The sequence below is a fragment of the Hypomesus transpacificus genome, chromosome 23 (genome assembly GCF_021917145.1).
Source record: "Hypomesus transpacificus isolate Combined female chromosome 23, fHypTra1, whole genome shotgun sequence".
Lineage (NCBI taxonomy): Eukaryota > Metazoa > Chordata > Actinopteri > Osmeriformes > Osmeridae > Hypomesus > Hypomesus transpacificus.
Genome location: NC_061082.1, coordinates 12,303,620 through 12,322,794, shown reverse-complemented (window position 1 = coordinate 12,322,794; position 19,175 = coordinate 12,303,620). Strand labels below are relative to the sequence as shown.

Sequence of the window (19,175 nt, the reverse complement as noted above, 5' to 3'; positions counted from 1 at the left end):
ACAACTGCTGAACACAAGCCCACAAGCAGCTGGTAGGAATGATCGACCCAGGACTTCCAGACACTTGACCATGTGTGTATGTATGTATGTATTTATGCATGTATATATTTGTACATTGTTGAGTGCAGAACTTGAAGCTTGCTTTTCTGTTTTCCTTAATACTGTTTCTGTGATCTGACTGTTAGAGACACACACACACACATGTGCACAAACACACAAAGAAACGGGCATTCACATATAGTTCTCGACATGATGCACGATGAAAAGCACAACATGAACAGACAAAAACTCAACAACAAGGCAACTTGCCAAAGGAGAGAAGTTCACCCCTCCTGCTCTCCTCCTTCCTGCTGTCTTTCCTCCCTCTTTCATCCCTTCATTTCAAGGGCCATGTGTGTTTCTCCTCCTCCCTCTGTTGGCCTCTCCTCTCACTGGTCCTCATCAGCATGACAAAGACTGCTGCTTGACCTGGCACACAGGGAGGGAGGGAGGGAGGGAGGGAGGGAGGGAGGGAGGGAGGGAGGGAGGGAGGGAGGGAGGGAGGGAGGGAGGGAGGGAGGGAGGGAGGGAGGGGGGAGGGAGGGATTTTTTGATAGATACGATTTGGGTGCATGGGTTCTGTTCTGCACCATCTCTGATCCTACATGTTCCAGCTCTAATCTACGGTATTACTGTAACCCTGGCTAGCCAGTAAGTAGGAAAACATGTCTGTCCACACATGTCCACTGTAGGGGGTTCTGAGTAACACCTCAAGTAAAACCAAACAGAACATGTGAACAGCGCACACACACACACACACACACACACCGTGTCCATGCTGGTCCTCTGTGATTCACTTCCAGTCAGGAGAGAGAGGTATAAATAATAGATCGCTCCATCATGCTGATCATTGTGGAGAAGCACCCTGGCTATGAAATCCTAATATTACAAATAGCTCATCAATAAACAAATCCCAACATCAGCCACTTGATGAGGAATGTTCCGGTGGGCTCAGACTCCTAACCATGGAGTCGGAACCAGCCGACACGTTGAACGCCACTGCTGTTTCTACAGTGGCACTCTAGTGGTCGCGGACATGCTTTGGAGTACTGTTCGTATTAGGAGGAGCTGGAGCCTAGAGAGAACCAGTCCAAGCGGCTCTCTGTCACAAATCCTCCCTGCTCTGCTCCTGCCAGCCTGGCCTGCTGCTGGACCAGCACTGGATGAGCCTGATCATGGAGGGATTCACAGCAACCTGGGCCCATACTGGACCGCAGAGCTGCAGCATTGTATCCAGCTGAACACACGTTTGTGTGTGTGTGTGTCTGTGTGGTTGCGTTGTGCAAAAGGGAGGGACAGCGGGCTCTAAACCAGATTCCAAGATTGCCTTAAGCCCCCGTCATCAGTCAGACCTGCCCAAGCAAGAGTGAGGGAGGGGGGTAGAGCAGAGTGGGGAGGAGGTGAGAGGAGAGCAGGAGCAGGAGGAGGGGGGAGGAGGTGAGAGGAGAGCAAGAGGAGGGAGGAGGAGAGAGGAGAGCAGAGTGGGGAGGAGGAGGAGAGAGGAGAGCAGGAGGAGGGAGGAGGAGGTGAGAGGAGAGCAGGAGGAGAGCAGGAGGAGGGAGGAGGTGAGAGGAGAGCAGGAGGAGGGAGGAGGAGGTGAGAGGAGAGCAGGAGGAGGGGGGAGGAGGAGAGAGGAGAGCAGGAGGAGGGGGGAGGAGGAGAGAGGAGAGCAGGAGGAGGGGGGAGGAGGAGAGAGGAGAGCAGGAGGAGGGAGGAGGAGAGAGGAGAGCAGGAGGAGGGGGGAGGAAGAGAGAGGAGAGCAGGGTGGGACCAGGTGCCCACAAAGCAATATAATAAAGCAAAACTGTGGTGTTGAAAACCAAGAGTGGTGTGTGTGTGTGTGTGCTCGTGTGTTTATGTGTGCATTTGTGTGTGTTTGCATGTGTGTTTATGTGTGTGTAAGTGCGTGTGTGCGTGCGTGTGTGTACACAGCAGGTCCTTTTCCCTGGTCTCCCTTATGCTACTCTCTCCCAGAGACAAACCCACAATGACATCAGCTTCCGCCAACACACCAGCCGTCGCCATGGCAGCGCACAAAGATATTTGGGGGGGGGGAAGAGGGAGTGTCTTGGTCGACACATTCACCCATTATGGGGCGCTGCTGATCGCCTTCTCTTTCTTTCTTTCCTTTTCCTTTCACTTGTTCTCTCTTTCCCTCCAGTCTCCCCTCCCTAGCCTCATCATCCCCCTCTCCTGCTCTGGTGTTTGTGTAGCCTGCTGGTGTGTTTGCTGACCATCAGAGGGCTGGCACGGCCCTTTAGCGGTGCTGCCGGGCCGCTGCTTCCCCTCCCACCTCTCTCCCCATCTTCATTCAAATGAATCAATGTCAAATCAAACCCATTTCGGCGCTTCATCGACACGGACGTGAAATGGCAAATGGCACCAAGGCCAAAAAGGTGCATGGCAAGATGTGATTGATGCAACGGGGAAATTAGACACTTTTAGAGACATTTTTAACTCTCTCTGGGACTCTCTCTCTTTCTCTTGGAAGGCAAGACACCCAGTCAATGAGTGACCACCCAGGGTGCTTTGTGTGTTTGTGTCTCTAACTTTTGGCCCAACGGTCTGTGTGTGCATGTGTGTGTGCGTGTGTGGGTGTGTGTGCATGCGTGTGTGTGTGTGTGTGTGGGTGTGTGTGTGTGGAGATATTTGTGGTACTGACTGGAGATGAAACAAGATGTATCTCAGATCAAAGTAATCCTAAATCTATAACATGATGGTTAGTTTAGATGGGCAGGGGGTGCTTTAAACTGACTGGATGCCAGACATCACATACTGAGACTTCCCTATAGGCTGCATTGTGTACATGATTGATGTGTTTTGTACAGTGGTCTATGTCGGGAACTCAGTCATTTAAGGGAAACTATAAACTACAATGCCTTGCTAGCATGACATGCATTTTACCAGTTTCCTTACACTGGTGGCTTAGCCCTCAGACTTGTCTTCAGTAGAGGGGTAAGACTGGTCTACGACAACAAATTTGAAGCCCATATGAGCCAGAAATCTGTATCCTTATTTGTGCCATCCTGTAATGCAGGAAGCTGCTGAAATTAATGTATTCATTCGCTCATCTTCATTCTGTTTTAACTACAATCGTTTACTCTACTTGACTGACTCCTCATTCCCACTACATAACCATGTTTTTTAGGCTTTCCAGCCTCACATGGAGAAAACGATGCAAAAACAAACGCAATACTCACTGCCCTCTGTTGGCAAAACGAAAAAATTAGAATTTACAGTAACTGAAATACATATTAGCACAACCAAAAGGTGTAGTTTACGACAGGATGTGTCCAATAAACGAAATACGATCACAGATACAGTAAAGCGTTTCAGCAGTATCTTATCACACCTGTCTTATCGGATGTTTACAGTTTGAAAACATTTGAAGCAGGACTAAGGATCACGGTTCCCTTTTCATGTTTACAGGTAACTTTATTTAAACACTATCAGCTCAGACTGGTTTGCTCCTGTTATCATCAACTTCAAATTGGAAGGTAAAAACGTATTGAAAAAAGCACAAATAAGCCTCGAATTAGCTGAATGACGTTAATAAGCAGCGTGCTGTTAACTTTGTCCCAGTTGTTCTTGTCCAATCCCACAGTAACTTCCCATCCTTCTTATGATGGCTTCCTGTAACAAGCCAGCTTCGACTGCGTGAATCTCCAGCTCTGTGTCTTATCACCTCATCAGAGGCCGTTGTTTCTTGTGCTGCTGCTGGTAAAACCAAGGTCCCCACAGAGGTTAAAAGAGCTCATTCACTCTGGAGCCTTCCTCCGTCAATGGCTGGGTGATCCCAGGTTCAAGATCACCTCGGTGGGTCAGGCCAGTCTGAAGGCCCCCAGAAAGGTAGAATCTCCATCCAGGGAGATGATGGCTGTGGACCTGGGAATCAGAAGCTCCACCCTGTCTCCCACCTCCAGCCTGACAATACCTGGAGAGGGACAGATCATGTTGTTTGTTGTTTACATTTACATTTAGTCATTTAGAAGACGCTCTTATCCAGAGCGACTTGCAGTAAGTACAGGGACATTCCCCCCGAGGCAGGTAGGGTGAAGTGCCTTGCCCAAGGACACAACGTCATTTGGCTCAGCCGGGAATCGATCTGGCGACCTTCAGATTACCAGCCCGATTCCCTCACTGTTCAGCCACCTGACTCCCATGTTATTATTCACACACACACGCGCTCACGTGCACACCCATGGACACATCCACCTATGCTCACACTGGCACACACACATCCACACGTGTACACGCCTGTACACACGCGACACAAACCCGGCCGGGTTCGCTCACCCCCTGTGTAGCAGGTGTTGTAAGGGTGGACAGGGTTCATGTTCTGGATGCAGCGGAACAAAATGACGTTCTGGGGCTCATCTCCGACCACGGTCCTCTTCCTCCTGATCACCTCGTGGCCCATGGCGAAGGTGGGGTCCCTATAGTACACCTGGGGGAGGTGGGGGGGTGGGGGGGGGTTGGGGGAGGTGGCAGAGATTGGGGAGGTGGGGAGTGTGGGGGAGGTGGGGGAGGTAGGGGAGATTGGGGAGGTGGGGGAGATGGGGGAGGTGGGGGATGTGGGGGAGGGGTGGAAGGCAAGATGAAACCCAGGAACAGGAGATGGTGACTCACAGAAAAGCAGGAAAGGGATCATAAACCAGTTCTTAATTAGCCCTCGCATCAAAGCTGTTGCATCCTGTTAGTTTCCATGGAGAGTGCCCAGTGGCGCATTAAGTCTCGCAAAACAAAGATATGGTCAGTGCTTCCCAGTTTTGTGCAGTAGAGTGGCTTGCCGAGCTGGCTTCATAATAGGTCTATGCCGCCTAACCAAGATCCATCTAGGCTTTTGCTACAAACTGAGAAGCTTGGGGTTGGTACATGGTACACATGGATGGCCCTGATTCCTGTCAATGCTGGAAACACTGCATAGTGAACAATGCCCTCTAGTGGCGACAGTGAGTAGTCACCTGGCTGTAGACAAAGTAGTATCCCTCCTCTCTGACCACCATGGTGTCACTCTCTGCGTCGAGGGCGGAGCCTCTTTTAAGCCCCGCCTGCCAAGGGATTGCTATATGCTTCTCTAATGCAAACTCTGGATGGAAAGAGAGACAGGTAAATGACAGTAATACAAATGGAGATCAGTCAGACACTATATGCATCAGCAGTATAAGTAAATTAGCGGCATCATTTCAAGTCCAAGTTTGTCAGGTACACAGAACAACACAAGGTCAGACTGGGCACTGAAATTCTTATGACAAGACAACGCAAGCACCTGGCGTAAAATAACATATAAGTACACGGAACATAATTTACATCTATGCTGAGCTTAAATTAGTGAAACTTCCTAAATATACAGATAGCAATAAATAATCGACTGTACTAACCCTAATACTAAAACTTCCTAAATTACAGGTAACAATAAATAGTACACTATACTAACCCTAAATGCACATAAAACCTGTTTCAACCCTATAACCTATTCTAACCTAAGTGGAGTACAGTACAATAATAATCATGAAAATATAGCTGCAAGCAGCAATGTGGTGGCCAAGCAGGTCAGATGACCCAGAAGAAACTTTCCACATTTAGTGACTGCGGTTTACCTGGCTTTCTTTGCAGTGGCTTATAGTCTCGCTAAACAGAGAATCAGAGACATGACAAGCTTGTCAGCTTTGGCTGGATTTGAACCTCTGACGTTGCCAGGACACCAATTTATCCTAGTGAGCTATTCTCAGTGCTGGAAATCAGATTTCAGTGACTGCGTAAAAATATAAAGAATTTTTCCTGTGGCAAGCGGTTGTCAGATTTGTCCCAAGTTTAAACAGCTGTAATTCAGTCCTATTTTGATATGTCAATGTGATTGTGGTCTGAAGATAATCTGTGTAAAAGTTGGTGAATATTTGATACATTTTGAGTAGGACAAAAACGTTTTATTAATTAATGAAAATGGCGGCATCAATTTGGCTGGTATCACAAGTTAACATGTGTCAGACATGGGATCGCCCCCCTAGAGGTTAGAGGACACATATCTGTAAAGCACAATAAATCTGACTCTTCTTGAGTATAGATCCCCTGAGATTGAAACATTATCATTACCATTATGATTATACTGTTAGATAGCTACTGTGGCATACCTGGCTTCACTAAACAGATAAACAAGTATCATGACATGCATGATGACTTTGGCTGGTTTCGAACCTATGACCTTACACTTCAGAGGAACCCGTCTTATCCCAGTGAGCTATTCTCAGTGCAAGGAATTACTGTGTTCAGTTACTATGTAAAAAAAAGTAAGCCGTTTGTCCTGTGGGAAGCGTTGTCAGATTTGAACCAAGTATAAAAAGTTGTAATTCAGTCATATTTTGACAAATCGAGGTGATTGTAGTCTGAAAATGATTTGATTACATGTCCATGAAAATAGGAGCAACGGCAAACGAGGAGTTCAAAAAAGTATGTTTTTATGAAAATTCCAAATGGCCGACGCCCAAAATGGTGGACACGGGACAATGTGATATATTTCGACTTGGTATGCCACGTAGAATCAGAAGAGACCAATCTTGTGATTTATGACAAATCTGTTCAGAAGTTATGATGCAAGAAATCCGATGCACTGGCTAGATGTAGATTCACTATATCTACAAAGCACAATAAATCGGATTCTTCATGAGTATAAATCCCCTGAGAATGAAACATTATCGTGGCCATTATGATTATACTGCTCGACAGCTACTGTCACATACCTGGCTTCACTAAACAGATAAACCAGTATCATGACATGCCTGAGACTTTGCCTGGATTCGAACCTACGACCTTGCACTTCAACGGAGCCAGTCTATCCCAGTGAGCCATTATCAGCACTGGGAATTGCTGTGTACAGTTACTGAATACAAAAAGGAAGCCGTTTCTCCTGTGGCACGCATGGTCAGATTTGGCCCGAGTTTAAACAGCTGTAATTCAGTCATATTTTTACATGGCAAGGTGATTGTGGTCTGAAGATAATCTGTGCCAAATCTGGTGAATATTGGATACATTGTGTAGGAGTAAGGAAAAAAGTTTTATTCATTCATTCAAAATGGCGGCCTCATCAATTTGTCTGGTATCACGCGTTAACATGCATCAGACGCGGGATCTCCTAAGATATCACGAGACATAGGAATTGCTTAAATACGCCAAACAAATCAACAGTTATTGGTCAAAACACAATCCTACCTATTGTAATGCCCCCTAGAGGTCAAATGACACTACATGTCTCAAACCTCTTAATAAGAGGGCCTTGAGTCCATACACCAAGTTTGGAGTCAATGCATCAAAGCTTGGCTAAGATATTACCTCACTTCCTTTTTCCGGATCAGTTGCTCAATTTGATTGGCTGTAACTAACAAACGGTTGCAGAAATCAAAACGCCATGTGATGTCTTTTGTGAGGCTTGGTCTGAAAATGTTTGCCTATTGCAGCGCCACCTAGAGGTGAAATGGCATGACCTATTTTGGACTTCTTTAGAACAGGGTCCCTCGTCCCTATACCAAATTTGTTGTCAATGCAGTAAAGAGGTGCTGAGATATGACCTCACTTCTTTTATGGTGGCTTGGTTGACGATTTTGATTGGCTGATGACTTTGATTGGCTGTTCCAGTCGAGTGTAGAAAGTCTAAAAAACATGTGATTTCTTTTGTGTGGCTTGGTCTGAAGATGATCTGTGCCAAATTTGGTGAAGATTGGACAAACCTTATAGGAGAGGTAGCGAAAAAACGTTATATTCAAAATGGCGGCCACATCAATTCAGCCACATCAATTTGATGTGGCTGTATATAACAAACGGTTGCGAAAATCAAAGCTCCAGGGGATAATTTTTGTGAGGCTTGGTCTGAAGATCATCTGTGGCAATTTTGAAGAAGATTCGACAAGAATTGTAGGAGGAGTAGCGAAAAAACGCTTTTCCTTTACATTCAAAATGGCGGAGAATCTATAGAACTGGGTATGATGTCATAGAGTGCGTTGAACTCGTCTTGATCCAGGGAATCCAACGATACCTCATTTTGGACAATGGGGCATATGGTTCAAAAGTAACATGTGTAAACACACCTTCAACTTTGACCCATTGGTGGCGCTAGATGGTTGGAATGGGAGACATGAAACTTGGTGAAATTGATGAGGGGACTGGTCCCAAATAGTGTGCCAAAATTCACAACTTCTGACCAATTGGTTCTAGGGGCTGCCATAGACTCCCATGGCAGAAGAAGATGTGTAATAATAATAATAATAAATATAGCTGCAAGCAGCAATGGAGGGGCCAAGCAGTCCAGAGCAGGACAAGGCCTCCATAGCACTTGCGCAACAATTAAGTCACAACAACCTGTTGCACTCATGCAACACGCCAAGTTTGGTTGAAATATCTGTTTGCGTTCCAAAGTAGTGATTGTTTACAATGTTTTTTTCTGGTATAACACCGCAGGCCTCCTCTGCTCCTCGTGGGAACAATGGAACCCAAGTTTGGTGACAATCGCACAAATGGTTGCTGAGTTACGCTCTCACGTGTCTTTTGCGGCTTCGCCGCCGCCTTTGATCGTCTCTACCGAACAAACAGTTTTGAAAATGTAAAATCCATCCCGACACCTTTGTGAAGCTTGGTCTGAAGATCATCTGTGCCAAATTTTGTAAACATTGGACAACATTTGGGGCGTGTAAAAGGTTTTTACACTTTTCCATGAAATCCAAAATGGCGGCCGCATCAATTCGGTTATTATGAAAAGTTATCAATGGCCAGGCTTGATATCTCACAAGACATCAACAGACAAAGAAATTACTTTATTAAGTTAAACACTTCAACGGTTATTAGCCAAAACACGTTTATGCTTCCGGCCACGCCCGCTTTTAGTCACATGACACCATTTTTGGAGGACATCCTTAGAATAAGGTTCCGAGTAGGCGTACCAACTTTGGTGTCACTGCTTCAAAGAACTGCTGAGATATGGCTTCACTTCCTGTTTGGCGGCTTTTCTGCAGAATTTGATTGGCTGTACCGGACAAACGGTTTTGAAAATCAAATATCCTTCGATAACTTTTGTGAGGCTTGGTCTGAAGATCATATCTGGTAATTGTGAAGAACATTTGACAAAATTTGTAGGAGGAGTAGGCTTTTAAAGGTTTTTGATAAAACCGGAAATAGCGGAAAATCTATATAACCGGAAATTGACGCCATGGTGTGCATTGCACTCGGCTTGATCCAGGGAGTCCAATGGTACCTCACTTTTGAAAATGGGACATACGGTTCAAAAGTTGCGTGTGTAAACACAACTCCAACTTTGACCCGTTGGTGGCGCTAGAGTGCCAAAGTATGGGACATGAAACTTTGTGACTTGAACCAGGGGACTGTCCCTAATGAGTGTACCAAATTTCACAACTTTCGACCAAGCGCTTCTAGGGGCTGCCATAGACACCCAGTCTTAAGAATAATAATAATAATAATAATAATACTACCAATTACAATAGGTGCCTCGCAGCTTCGCTGCTTGGCCCCTAATAATAAGAAAAGGTAGAATCACTTATGTGGCTTCGCCGCTTCGCGGCTTGGCCACCAATAAGAAAAGGTAGAATCACTTATGTGGCTTCTCCGCTTCGCGGCTTGGCCACCAATAATAATAATAAGAAGAAGAATACGTAGAAACACTTAAGGTGGCTTCGCCGCTTCGCGGCTTGGCCACCAATAATCATTTCATGCTGACAGAAAGAAAATCATCCTTGTGAATGAGCTGTGGCCAAACCAAGGGAAACCCATTCAGAGTGCTCTTCAGAGAGAGTTTTGGTAAGGATATCTGTGGTCCTTACTACTGTACCTTTCTGGAAAGTTGTTCTTTTGCTGTCAGCCAACATCTGCAGGCAGGATTGAGACACTGAAGGGGAGAAAGGAGGAGGAAGAGAAAGGTGGGAGAGGGGGAACAAGATGGGGGAGGGGGTCAAATACTTCCCTCTGCCACGCAACTGCAAGTCAGTGAAGAAGAAAACGAGGCAAGTGTCAATATCTGTCCATGCATCTTCACGGAATCGGTTCATACCTTTCTCCGTCCCTGCGTCCACACTCCTTTTGCTGATTAAAGGCTGGGGGTGAGGGACTTCTGGATGGGGAGAGGCGTCTGGAGGGAGGGCTGGGTCCGGGCATCCCCTCCTGGCTCCTGGGCTGCTCTCTACCTGCTGCAGTGTCTGAGAGAGCCATTTTCAGACACGTTTCTCCTCCTTCACAAAGCAAAGAACCTCAAACCACAGTGGCTTTGTGATCTCTTACCTCCCTGTGCACCGCATCTCGTTGCTCCTCTCTCCTGGAGGGAGAACGCAGTTCCTCCACCTCCGCCTGCAGGGCCAGCAGGTGACATAGACACAGGGCCGACAGGGAGGATGAGGTGACGGCAGCCAAAGTCAGCAGCAAGACCGGCCACGACAGCCTCCTCCCACCATCTGACTCCTTGCCTGCCCATGGCTCAGGCCCAGCATTAGTCCCTGCCTCTAGCACAGACTCTGGAACACCTCCACACCCTGTAGATGCCATCCCCTGAATCAGAATAGCAGCATGGTCAGGTCCCTTCTGCCAGGACAGCTGTTAAGCCATACCATGCCTTGATCTGTCAATCTCGCTGTTCAGTGTATCCCTGTGGTTTGTCTCTTTGCTGTGTCTCAGTGACGGCTAAGAACGCTGTACCCTGTAACCTTCCTCTTCTCTATCTGTCTCTCCGTATTGAGTTCCGTTCTAATAACCACAGTTAGTACTTCCTGCTTGGTTAACGGCCCAGCAAACACTCTCTGCAAACACTTGCTTTCTTCGTTCTGACTTTCTTTCTTCCCCTTACAAATCCTCAGATCTAGAATCTTCTTTCCATTCTAAATACAGAATGTTCTTTTAGTCTGAGCTATGTTACCATGTAGGGCTTTGGCAGGCACAGCCGTTTTTTGCAGACAAAGACGGTGACTGTGTTTGGGCATGAGAACCCTTGGAAACGTTCCCAAAGTTCACCCACAGAAAAGCAGAAGTGTCAGAAATACCTTCATTATACTGGTTTAAACGAAACAAATGATGGTCATTTTCTGCAGATAAAAAGTGAAGCATGGAAAGGCCGTAACGGGCTTCCAGATGATTTCTGTGAATGTGGAACCAAACATTTCATAATTTGGGGAATCAAACACACACAGAAACTTGTCATAATCCTCAAATTAATAATTTATTGCATGTTACTGTACAGAGAATACAAAGGGAAGCTGTGTCCTTAGAAAAGAACCGGTCGAAATGGTTTGGGAAACAAAATAACACCGACTGTAGCATTATTAAAAAAGAAATCAAAAAAGCATATTTAGATGTCTGATTCAGAGATTAAAGCATTCAGTAGATATACAGACTGTGAACCCACCCCATCCCACCATGACACAATGGTCTTCCTGTCAGTGAGCATACAGTGACACTTTATAACCATTGCACACTAATACATTAGCAAACTCATGAACATACATTGTGACAATGATAACCCAACATCCCAGCTGGCAGCTTTCACTCCATTCACCAGCCTGGCAACCTACAAATACCTTGAAAAAGACCTGTAAAGGCATTGCTTTAAGAAAAGGATACAGACATTCAGTTTGGTATAATGACTTATCTTTATCTACAGAAGGATCCAGTTTATCATTCAGTCCCCAGAGCTAACTCCATGGGTGGGGTCACGCAGTCGAGCTGCCAGTCAGCTTTCTGTACAGTCGAGGATGGTGCCAACCTATTGTTAGTAGTTGTTAGGGCAGTGCTGTGGGAGGCAGTGTGCCAGTTTGTGCCAGACCAACCTACGGAGCGTAGGTCGACTCAGTCGTTATCTGCTCTGGAGTAGAGCAGGAAATCAAACCTGGCACACCCAATCAAAAAAGGCTGGGAGAGACTGATAGACCAGCATGAGTAATGGGTTGGGTAGAAAGGCAAGACAATTCATTCACTGCCTGTCTGTAGGTTTCTGAACACCCATGCACAATGCATATGATTAAAAACTCCCAAAACGCAGTGTCAGAAGTAAGACATGTGCATTACTCTCTTAAGTACACTGCTCGACGAATCCACAATCAGCACAGAGGATCTACATAATGGAACGTAGTGTGCAATACAAAGTTCAAAAGAGAAACACTGTTTAAACAGACAGATTTCATATCTCCCAGTTGTGAAACTGTTGTTGAGTCCATGTTGACTGCTGCTTACACACGGACTCCTATCAAAAATGGCTGCCGATGCTGAGCAGGTCCGCCGTTCAGGAGACCTAGATGGCTTTGATATCACTGCAATGCAGTCGGCACAGCGCAAGGTAGAGAAAGAGAGAAAACAGGCTGTGTGTTGTTGTTGTTGTTCTAGCTCAGTCTGGATCCCTGGAAGACATGCAGGAAAGGTTACTTCAAACCTAAAGCTTGTTGGCAGACAAAGCCATTTCACCCGGAGACCGCGGCTCTGGATGATGATGCAACACTCCTCACTAGACAGCGGCTACACAGAAATAAAAGCTTGAACCTTTAGCTAAACATGCTCAAATGGAAAACCAAACACCTTTTAAGCCTATACCAACACCCCAGCATGTGTATGTTTGTGTGGCAGTGTGAGTGACCCGTCTGCATTAAGTGAAGATGCAGAATAATGCTAAAACCGAATTCCACAAGTAAGATTGTTCAGCCTTGAATCAGACCAAACCTTTTATTGGATTGCTGAAACATCAATCATTTGTTGTTATATATTTTAAAGGGATAATTAGATTTTCACTATAGGCGAAGGTAGTCATTGACTCACTTAAAATGTTTAGGTAGACCTACAACAAACACAGCATTATAAAAGTTGTATATTTTGTATGACTTCTGTTCCAAAAGATAAACTGTATGAAAGCAGCTGCCCCACAACACACACAAAACTCTGCAGCCCTTTCAGCAACCGTTGAGACATGTCAAAACAGACATGTAGAAACAAGAAAGTTTCAACCAAACCCAGACAAAAAGTATAAAAACATTGAATCTCTCCCAGGATGTGACTAGTTAAGCCTGGACCGGACCAGCCCTGCTTTACCTAACCAAGCTATCCTAGACAAAGTTCCATCAGTTCCCATTGTGTCCAAGTTGAGGTGTCAGATGATAGTTATACTGTGTAACAGGCTAGGCTAACATCCCATACCATGGTCCAGAAAACAACCCCAGGCCACTGCATGCAGAGGGGAGAGAACAAGGAAAACCTGGCTCTCGCCATCCTCCCATTCGACCTCTCTGATATTCTATGAAAGCCGAGGAATGCTTGAGGTCGTCTCCGTGTTCCCTCCCTCCCTCCTCGTTCTTCTTCTTCTTCTCTCTCGACTAGATGATGGTGACGCTTGCCGTGGACTGGGCACTCTCGTCGCGGGCGTGGCTCTGGAGCAGGTCCTTGACAAACTGCTCGAGGGCCGAGAAGTAGCCCTGACACTGCCAGGTGTCGTTGTGCGTCCCCTCGGGGAAGATGGCCAGCCGCTTAGTCCGCGCGGGCGACAGCTCGTACAGCTGCTTCATCATGACCGGAGGGATAAGCTGATCCGACAGGCCCGAGACGAACAGGGAGGGCATGCGGCACAAGGCCACCTGGCGGTAGGACAGGAACTGGTTGCGGTAGCAGCAGAGGGGCAGCAGGCGCATGGGGACGAAGGAGAAGAGGGTGGCGGCCATGTGGGGGATGCTGAGGAAGGTGTTCTCCACCACGATGGCGGCCACGCGGTGGGGGTTGGCCGAGGCCAGGCGCACCGCCACGGCGCCCCCTAGCGAACGGCCAAACAGCAGCACCTTGGTCTTGTCGAGGTCGGGCCGCGTCATGACGTAGTCCAGCGTCGCCTCGGCGTCCAGGTACAGGCCGTCCTCGCTGGGCTCGCCCTCGCTCTTACCGTAACCGCGGTAGTCGACCAGTACAACGTTGGCCTTGAGGTTGACCAGCATGAGCAGCGCGTTAGGCACCCGGTGCCCGATATTGCCGGCGTTACCGTGGAAATAGAGGATGGTGGGCGGGGCGGATGAGGAGTTGGCAAGATTGGGCTGGTTGCCAGGGGCGACCCCCGGAGGGATGTCTCCTCCTGTGTATCGAAGGAGGATCAGGTTGAGCCTCACGCCGTCCTTCGTCCGGATGTAGATGTTTTCGTGGGGGATGCCCGTCGGCATGGGGACGTACAAGCGAGAGGAGGAGGGCTGGTCGGGGAAGTAGAGCAGCACATCTTGGAACTTGTACAGGATGCCAGCCACAGAGGCCAGGATGAGGGCCAACAGCAGCACCCCACCGTAAAGGTGGAAGGTGAGGATGAGGGCAAGGAGGGAGATGCGGCAGGCTCCCCAGGACCAGGAGGCCAGAGCCAGGGCACATCGCTCCACTGATGCCCACAGCCTCCACGGCTTCTCCATGGCTGGGTTAGACAGGGCTGGATAACACCACGCTCACTCTGAAGAGAGGGAGTGCAAGATAAAGTATGTACACATACAGATGGAACAACAGAGGCAAGAGGATATACATGTGTGACAAATGACAAAAACCAGACGCAGTGTATTCTAGTTTGCTGCAGAACCAGCAACTACAGTTGGTAATCTAACTAGGCTACATCTTCATAAATCATTCACCTAGGATCAGAAGAAGCCGATGCAAACACTTAACAATTCCTAGACACAATCACTAGGCTACCCCATGTCGGACCCTGCCTGACAGTGGGAGGAGAGTCAGTGCACTACAACGCATTAGTTCATGGTCTGGCTCTTCGCAGTCACTGGGCTAGATCCTGTATCAAAACGACAGAGTAGTGGCAGCGCCTGTAACCTACTGTTAATGGTTCACTACGGTACTGCATAAACGGGTTTACCGCCTCAGGCCGAGCTACGGGAAAAGGGCACTTTCCTTTTTACTGTGTCAATCCACACTTCGGCCTCTACCCATCCACGTTAAACAGATTAGTTCCAAACACGTCTAGATCGTACAACACCTAGTGAATTAACATTAATCAGAACTACACAAACAAAATATTCACAAAAAAAAGGCTACTGTACCTAGCCTACCTCATAATATAGCTAGACTGTAAGCTTCCTCTATACAGTACAGGCAACTTTGGATGGGTAGGCTAAATACCGCAACTACTGTATCTTGACTAGCCAAGATCGACACTTCCTGCACAATTAATATTAAACAGATGGCAGAATTACTAGTACGGCTCAAGTGTCTCTCAGTCACTGTAAACAACAAGGAGCTAAGAACCAACGTTAGCTTGCTAACTAGCCTTGCTATCTAGTTACCGGGATTCAACCTACATTGTGAACTGTCTGGTGTGAAAGCTAGCTAGCATTCTAGCCGAGCAATATTAAAGCTGGCCAGTGCACTTACCCTGTTCTCGTATTTCGCGATTCATTGCATACCGAAAGACAAAAAAGATTGCAAACTCTACACAGACACTGACTCCAGAATTAGTCAACCTTAATAGTATTGCTCAAGTTGCCAATGCCAAAGAATGGCTTAAAGCTAGAGATATGCAGCTATAATAGCGTTGCATCCACTTCCTCTTGGAGTGTGTGTGACGTGTGTGTGTGTGTGTGTGTCTTTTGTGTGCCACCTCGTTGAAGCCGCCGTGTAGTACTTTACCCCAAAGTAATGTTCCATATACATTTACTGTAATATCACGTTTCTTAATCCAGTAGATGGTGCTCTGTCAACGCCACATTTTTCATTGGCTCTCTGGCTACTGGTTGCCTAATACTACAACCAACAGTGTACTGTACTGTTTAATAAGCTTTACAGCAGTGGAAGACTGGAAGTCAAAACCAGAACAAAACCCCAACCTCGAGACATCAAAACAAGGGCCGCAAGATGAATGCTCTGTTGTTAACTCCACAAAATAATTTGATCAACATAAGTTTTAATTGTTCTTGCTGATCTACACAGCAGTCAATGGAATCTTACTGACTGGCTGTAGAATGAGGAATAGGGAATGAAAGGTTTCAGTGGAAGCCACGCCATAGGGCATGACATAAACAGACAAAGGTAACCTTTATTCAAGGCTTCTTTTGGAGCCAGTAACACCAGGGGCCTGTCGAACTAGCAGTCCCCTGAGACAACATTCTGTACATAAACTGGAGAGTGTTGACACAAAGGGATTATCTGAATAGTTCAACCAGCGAAAAGATGTGTGTGCCTGCATGTAGATTTGTAAAATGAGATCCTTAGAGAAAAATACAAATATACACAAAACCCAACATGTTAGAAAACTGACAAAGCTCCTACTAAAAGGGATCAAACTCCTGTTATGAAAGGAAGGATAGAGAGGCAGAACGAGTTCACCTCACCCAGTTTTAGGAGGACTTGGCTGCTCTCTAAGCTCCTGCCTGGGTAGAAGGGAGGAGAAGACGGAGGAGAGGGAAACCAGGGATTAAAGTTCAACCTCAGAAAGAAAATCTGAAAGCAGAATAAACACAGAAATGCTTTATGGGTTGTGGTAGAATTAGCTGTTGTTTGACGTACTAGTGGTTTTAGTATTAGTAATATTAAGTGTGGTTGTGGTCTAGTACTAGTGATACTAGATTCTTGTTTCATCAATATAATATTGAAAAGAATGTGAAAACATGAAAATCTGAAATGAGTGATCTATGAACTAAAGTATATGTGAAACAATTTGAAAAAATTATCCTATTTCCAGGAAGCTTAGTGTGGGCTGTGCTATGTCTAGAGCCACTCTGACCTTGGATGAGACAGACAGATTATTGACAGACACATGCAGTTATTGACCAATAAGCTCAGTCTTTAAGCCTGATGCACCTGATTCTAAATCAAGGGTGACAGAATCTAAACCGTGTCAACGTTATGTTGTGTAACGATGACTTTGTTTACTAAGTAAATTAATTTTGTAGCTGGCAAAGGAATGCAGAAATCTTCCAGGGATTGCCGTACACGGTGGAGTGGCTGTCAGCAAGAATTGACCAGTGAGAAACATGCAATCTCCTCCTCCCTATCACTGCTGTCACATGTGACAGACTGGTCTCAGCTGTGGCGCAGGGGCAGGGTCAACCAAGGTCAGTTGCCGTCAATCCAGAATGACAGGAGGGTCTGACGTGACAACAACATCAACATCCCAGTAAGGTGACCAAACACGTCCGTTAGGACGTGGATGTCTGATCCACTGACATGAAACTAAATCTTCCTGTTGGCTCTCTCGACACGGCTCTGGAACACTGTGGAGATGAACCCTGATACATCTCCTGCTCAGCCTGTTACATGTGAAAATGAGTCATAAAAGGCATATCAGCACCAATCAATAGAGCCGCTGCTGAGAAGCCAAGCCATATCATTTGTGTGAATAAGCTGACAACATACTATAGGATTGATAGGATATCACAGTGTGTAGCGATGCACGTTGAATGATTGGTGAAAACGTCTCCAGAATCACACACGTATACATCCTGATGAACAAACACACGCATGCACACACACACGCAAACACTCAGAGCGGTCTCCATGGGTTGTAAGGAGAGCAAAATGAGAGTGCATTCCGTTTTTATAAGAGACCAACAGCTGGCAAGTTGACTCTGTCGGACATAAATCTCAATCAGCTAAGACGTACCGTTCCGAAACATATCCGACGCACAAACACATACTCTCACACACAAATAAATTTAGACTCCCCCATCTGATAACTAATTTACTTGTCAGTGTAAACAGCTGGAGGGTCTTAGTGTTCACCAAGCTGGGCTGCCTGGCTGTGTGATAGGCTGTTGGCTGGTGGCTGATTGACTGGTCAACAGGCTGAATGGCTGATAAGCTGGATAGCTTAGATTGGTTGAAAGACTGGTTGGCTGGCTGCATGGCTCACTAGTCAGTTGACTGGCCTGACCTGACCCAGCTGGCTGTTGGATAGGCACGCTGATTGATTGGTTGGTCAGTTTGCTGGATGACTGATTGTTTGGTCAGCTGGCTTTCTTTAACCCTACATCATTCCAGGCTAAAGTGATGTTTCTTCGTTTTTGTTGTTGTCGAATATTTCAACATTCCAAATTGTTCTGGGAATTTTTGGGCAGAGCAGCGTTTCATTGTGGGAGTCCTTCTTCCTCACCCTAGGATGCGACAGTGTCGTGTCTCAGCATAACTGTGTGTTTCACCACTATCAGTCATGGGGTGTCATCCACAAGATAGCAGTTCCGGTGTCCATGACAACCGTACTGTAAAATGAGTCATCACCGTGGAGACGGAGAATGGCTTTGAGTCAAAGAAGACAACATCATAGCGACACTTCACACTGAGCTAGTCTCCACAACAGAATTCACAGAAATGCCACAGACCAAAGTCCACAGACCCACACACAAAACTCCCCCGGACATTCTCACTCGACCCCAACCCACACACACATACACACGCAAACACGCACACCCATCATACGCACGCAAACACGCACACCCATCATACACACGCATACACGCACACCCTTGAGAGGTCAACCAGCGTGGAGGATAACCCACAGATGACAAAATCCTCCCCTGGCAGAGCACCAGAGCATGAAAGTGCCCCTTCTTCCCTCGCTCCCATCCCCCCCTTCCCATCTTCTCTCCCTCTTTTTGGCCTCTCTCCTCACCCTTTTATCGGTCTCCACCTCCATCCCTGCCTTTTTTCAACCTCTACTCCCTTTCTTCTCCTCTTTCCTCTCCCTCCATCCTTCCCCCCACTCCTCTCTCTCCTTCCACCCGTCCGTCCCGTTCTCTTCCTCCTCTCTCACTTCCCTCCACCATATTACCTTCCCTAATACCTGGGAATTCTACGAAAGATAGGGAGCCGACACCTCCCTCTCTGACAGTTAACAGAGAGGGCCTGATCGTCTAGGAGCAATAGCTGATCATATCAGGAGACAGAGCCCTTCCAGGCTGCCCCACTCAATGCCTGACAGGAACACGTTGGGTGGAAATTGCTGCATATCTCAGGCGACAATTAGCTGGCTTCCTGTGGTGCGGAGACAGACATTAAATACGATTTCCATTTCAAATTGAATGGCGTGCTACCCACCCACCGCCCCATCCTCCCACTGCCCCCAAACCCCTCATCTAACCCTCACCACTCCCCCCCCCCCCCCCCCCCCCCCGCCTTCACACACTCCTTCAAAAAGGAACGGAAATGCA

The 19,175-nt window shown here is 46.9% G+C and overlaps 2 protein-coding genes across 2 annotated transcripts; both read right to left on the bottom strand.

Moving 5' to 3' along the window:
* Nucleotides 1-3,394: 3,394 nt before the first annotated feature.
* Nucleotides 3,395-10,952, bottom strand: tnfsf13b (TNF superfamily member 13b). Its single transcript, XM_047046999.1, has 6 exons — nucleotides 10,315-10,952; nucleotides 10,088-10,232; nucleotides 9,869-9,925; nucleotides 5,004-5,128; nucleotides 4,336-4,486; nucleotides 3,395-3,973 (listed from the first exon to the last, which is right to left on the bottom strand). Exons 1-6 carry the CDS (start codon nucleotides 10,573-10,575, stop codon nucleotides 3,861-3,863), a joined length of 852 nt encoding a protein of 283 aa, XP_046902955.1. The 5' UTR covers nucleotides 10,576-10,952; the 3' UTR covers nucleotides 3,395-3,860.
* Nucleotides 10,953-12,701: 1,749 nt separating this feature from the next.
* On the bottom strand, nucleotides 12,702-15,620 carry abhd13 (abhydrolase domain containing 13). The gene is made up of 2 exons (XM_047047513.1): nucleotides 15,406-15,620; nucleotides 12,702-14,479 (listed from the first exon to the last, which is right to left on the bottom strand). The coding sequence occupies exon 2, from the start codon at nucleotides 14,439-14,441 to the stop codon at nucleotides 13,380-13,382; it is 1,062 nt and encodes a 353-aa protein (XP_046903469.1). The 5' UTR covers nucleotides 14,442-14,479; nucleotides 15,406-15,620; the 3' UTR covers nucleotides 12,702-13,379.
* Between the last annotated feature and the right edge of the window lie 3,555 nt (nucleotides 15,621-19,175).

Bases quoted from the DNA above. Each gene is read 5' to 3' on its own strand.
- tnfsf13b (XM_047046999.1), bottom strand. From the start codon at position 10,575: ATGGCATCTACAGGGTGTGGAGGTGTTCCAGAGTCTGTGCTAGAGGCA. The intron at 5,129-9,868 runs GTACAGTAGTAA...CTTTCCATCCAG, and splicing joins AAGAACAACTTTCCAGAAAG to AGTTTGCATTAGAGAAGCAT. The intron at 4,487-5,003 runs GTGACTACTCAC...CACCTCCCCCAG, and splicing joins ACTACTTTGTCTACAGCCAG to GTGTACTATAGGGACCCCAC.
- abhd13 (XM_047047513.1), bottom strand. From the start codon at position 14,441: ATGGAGAAGCCGTGGAGGCTGTGGGCATCAGTGGAGCGATGTGCCCTG.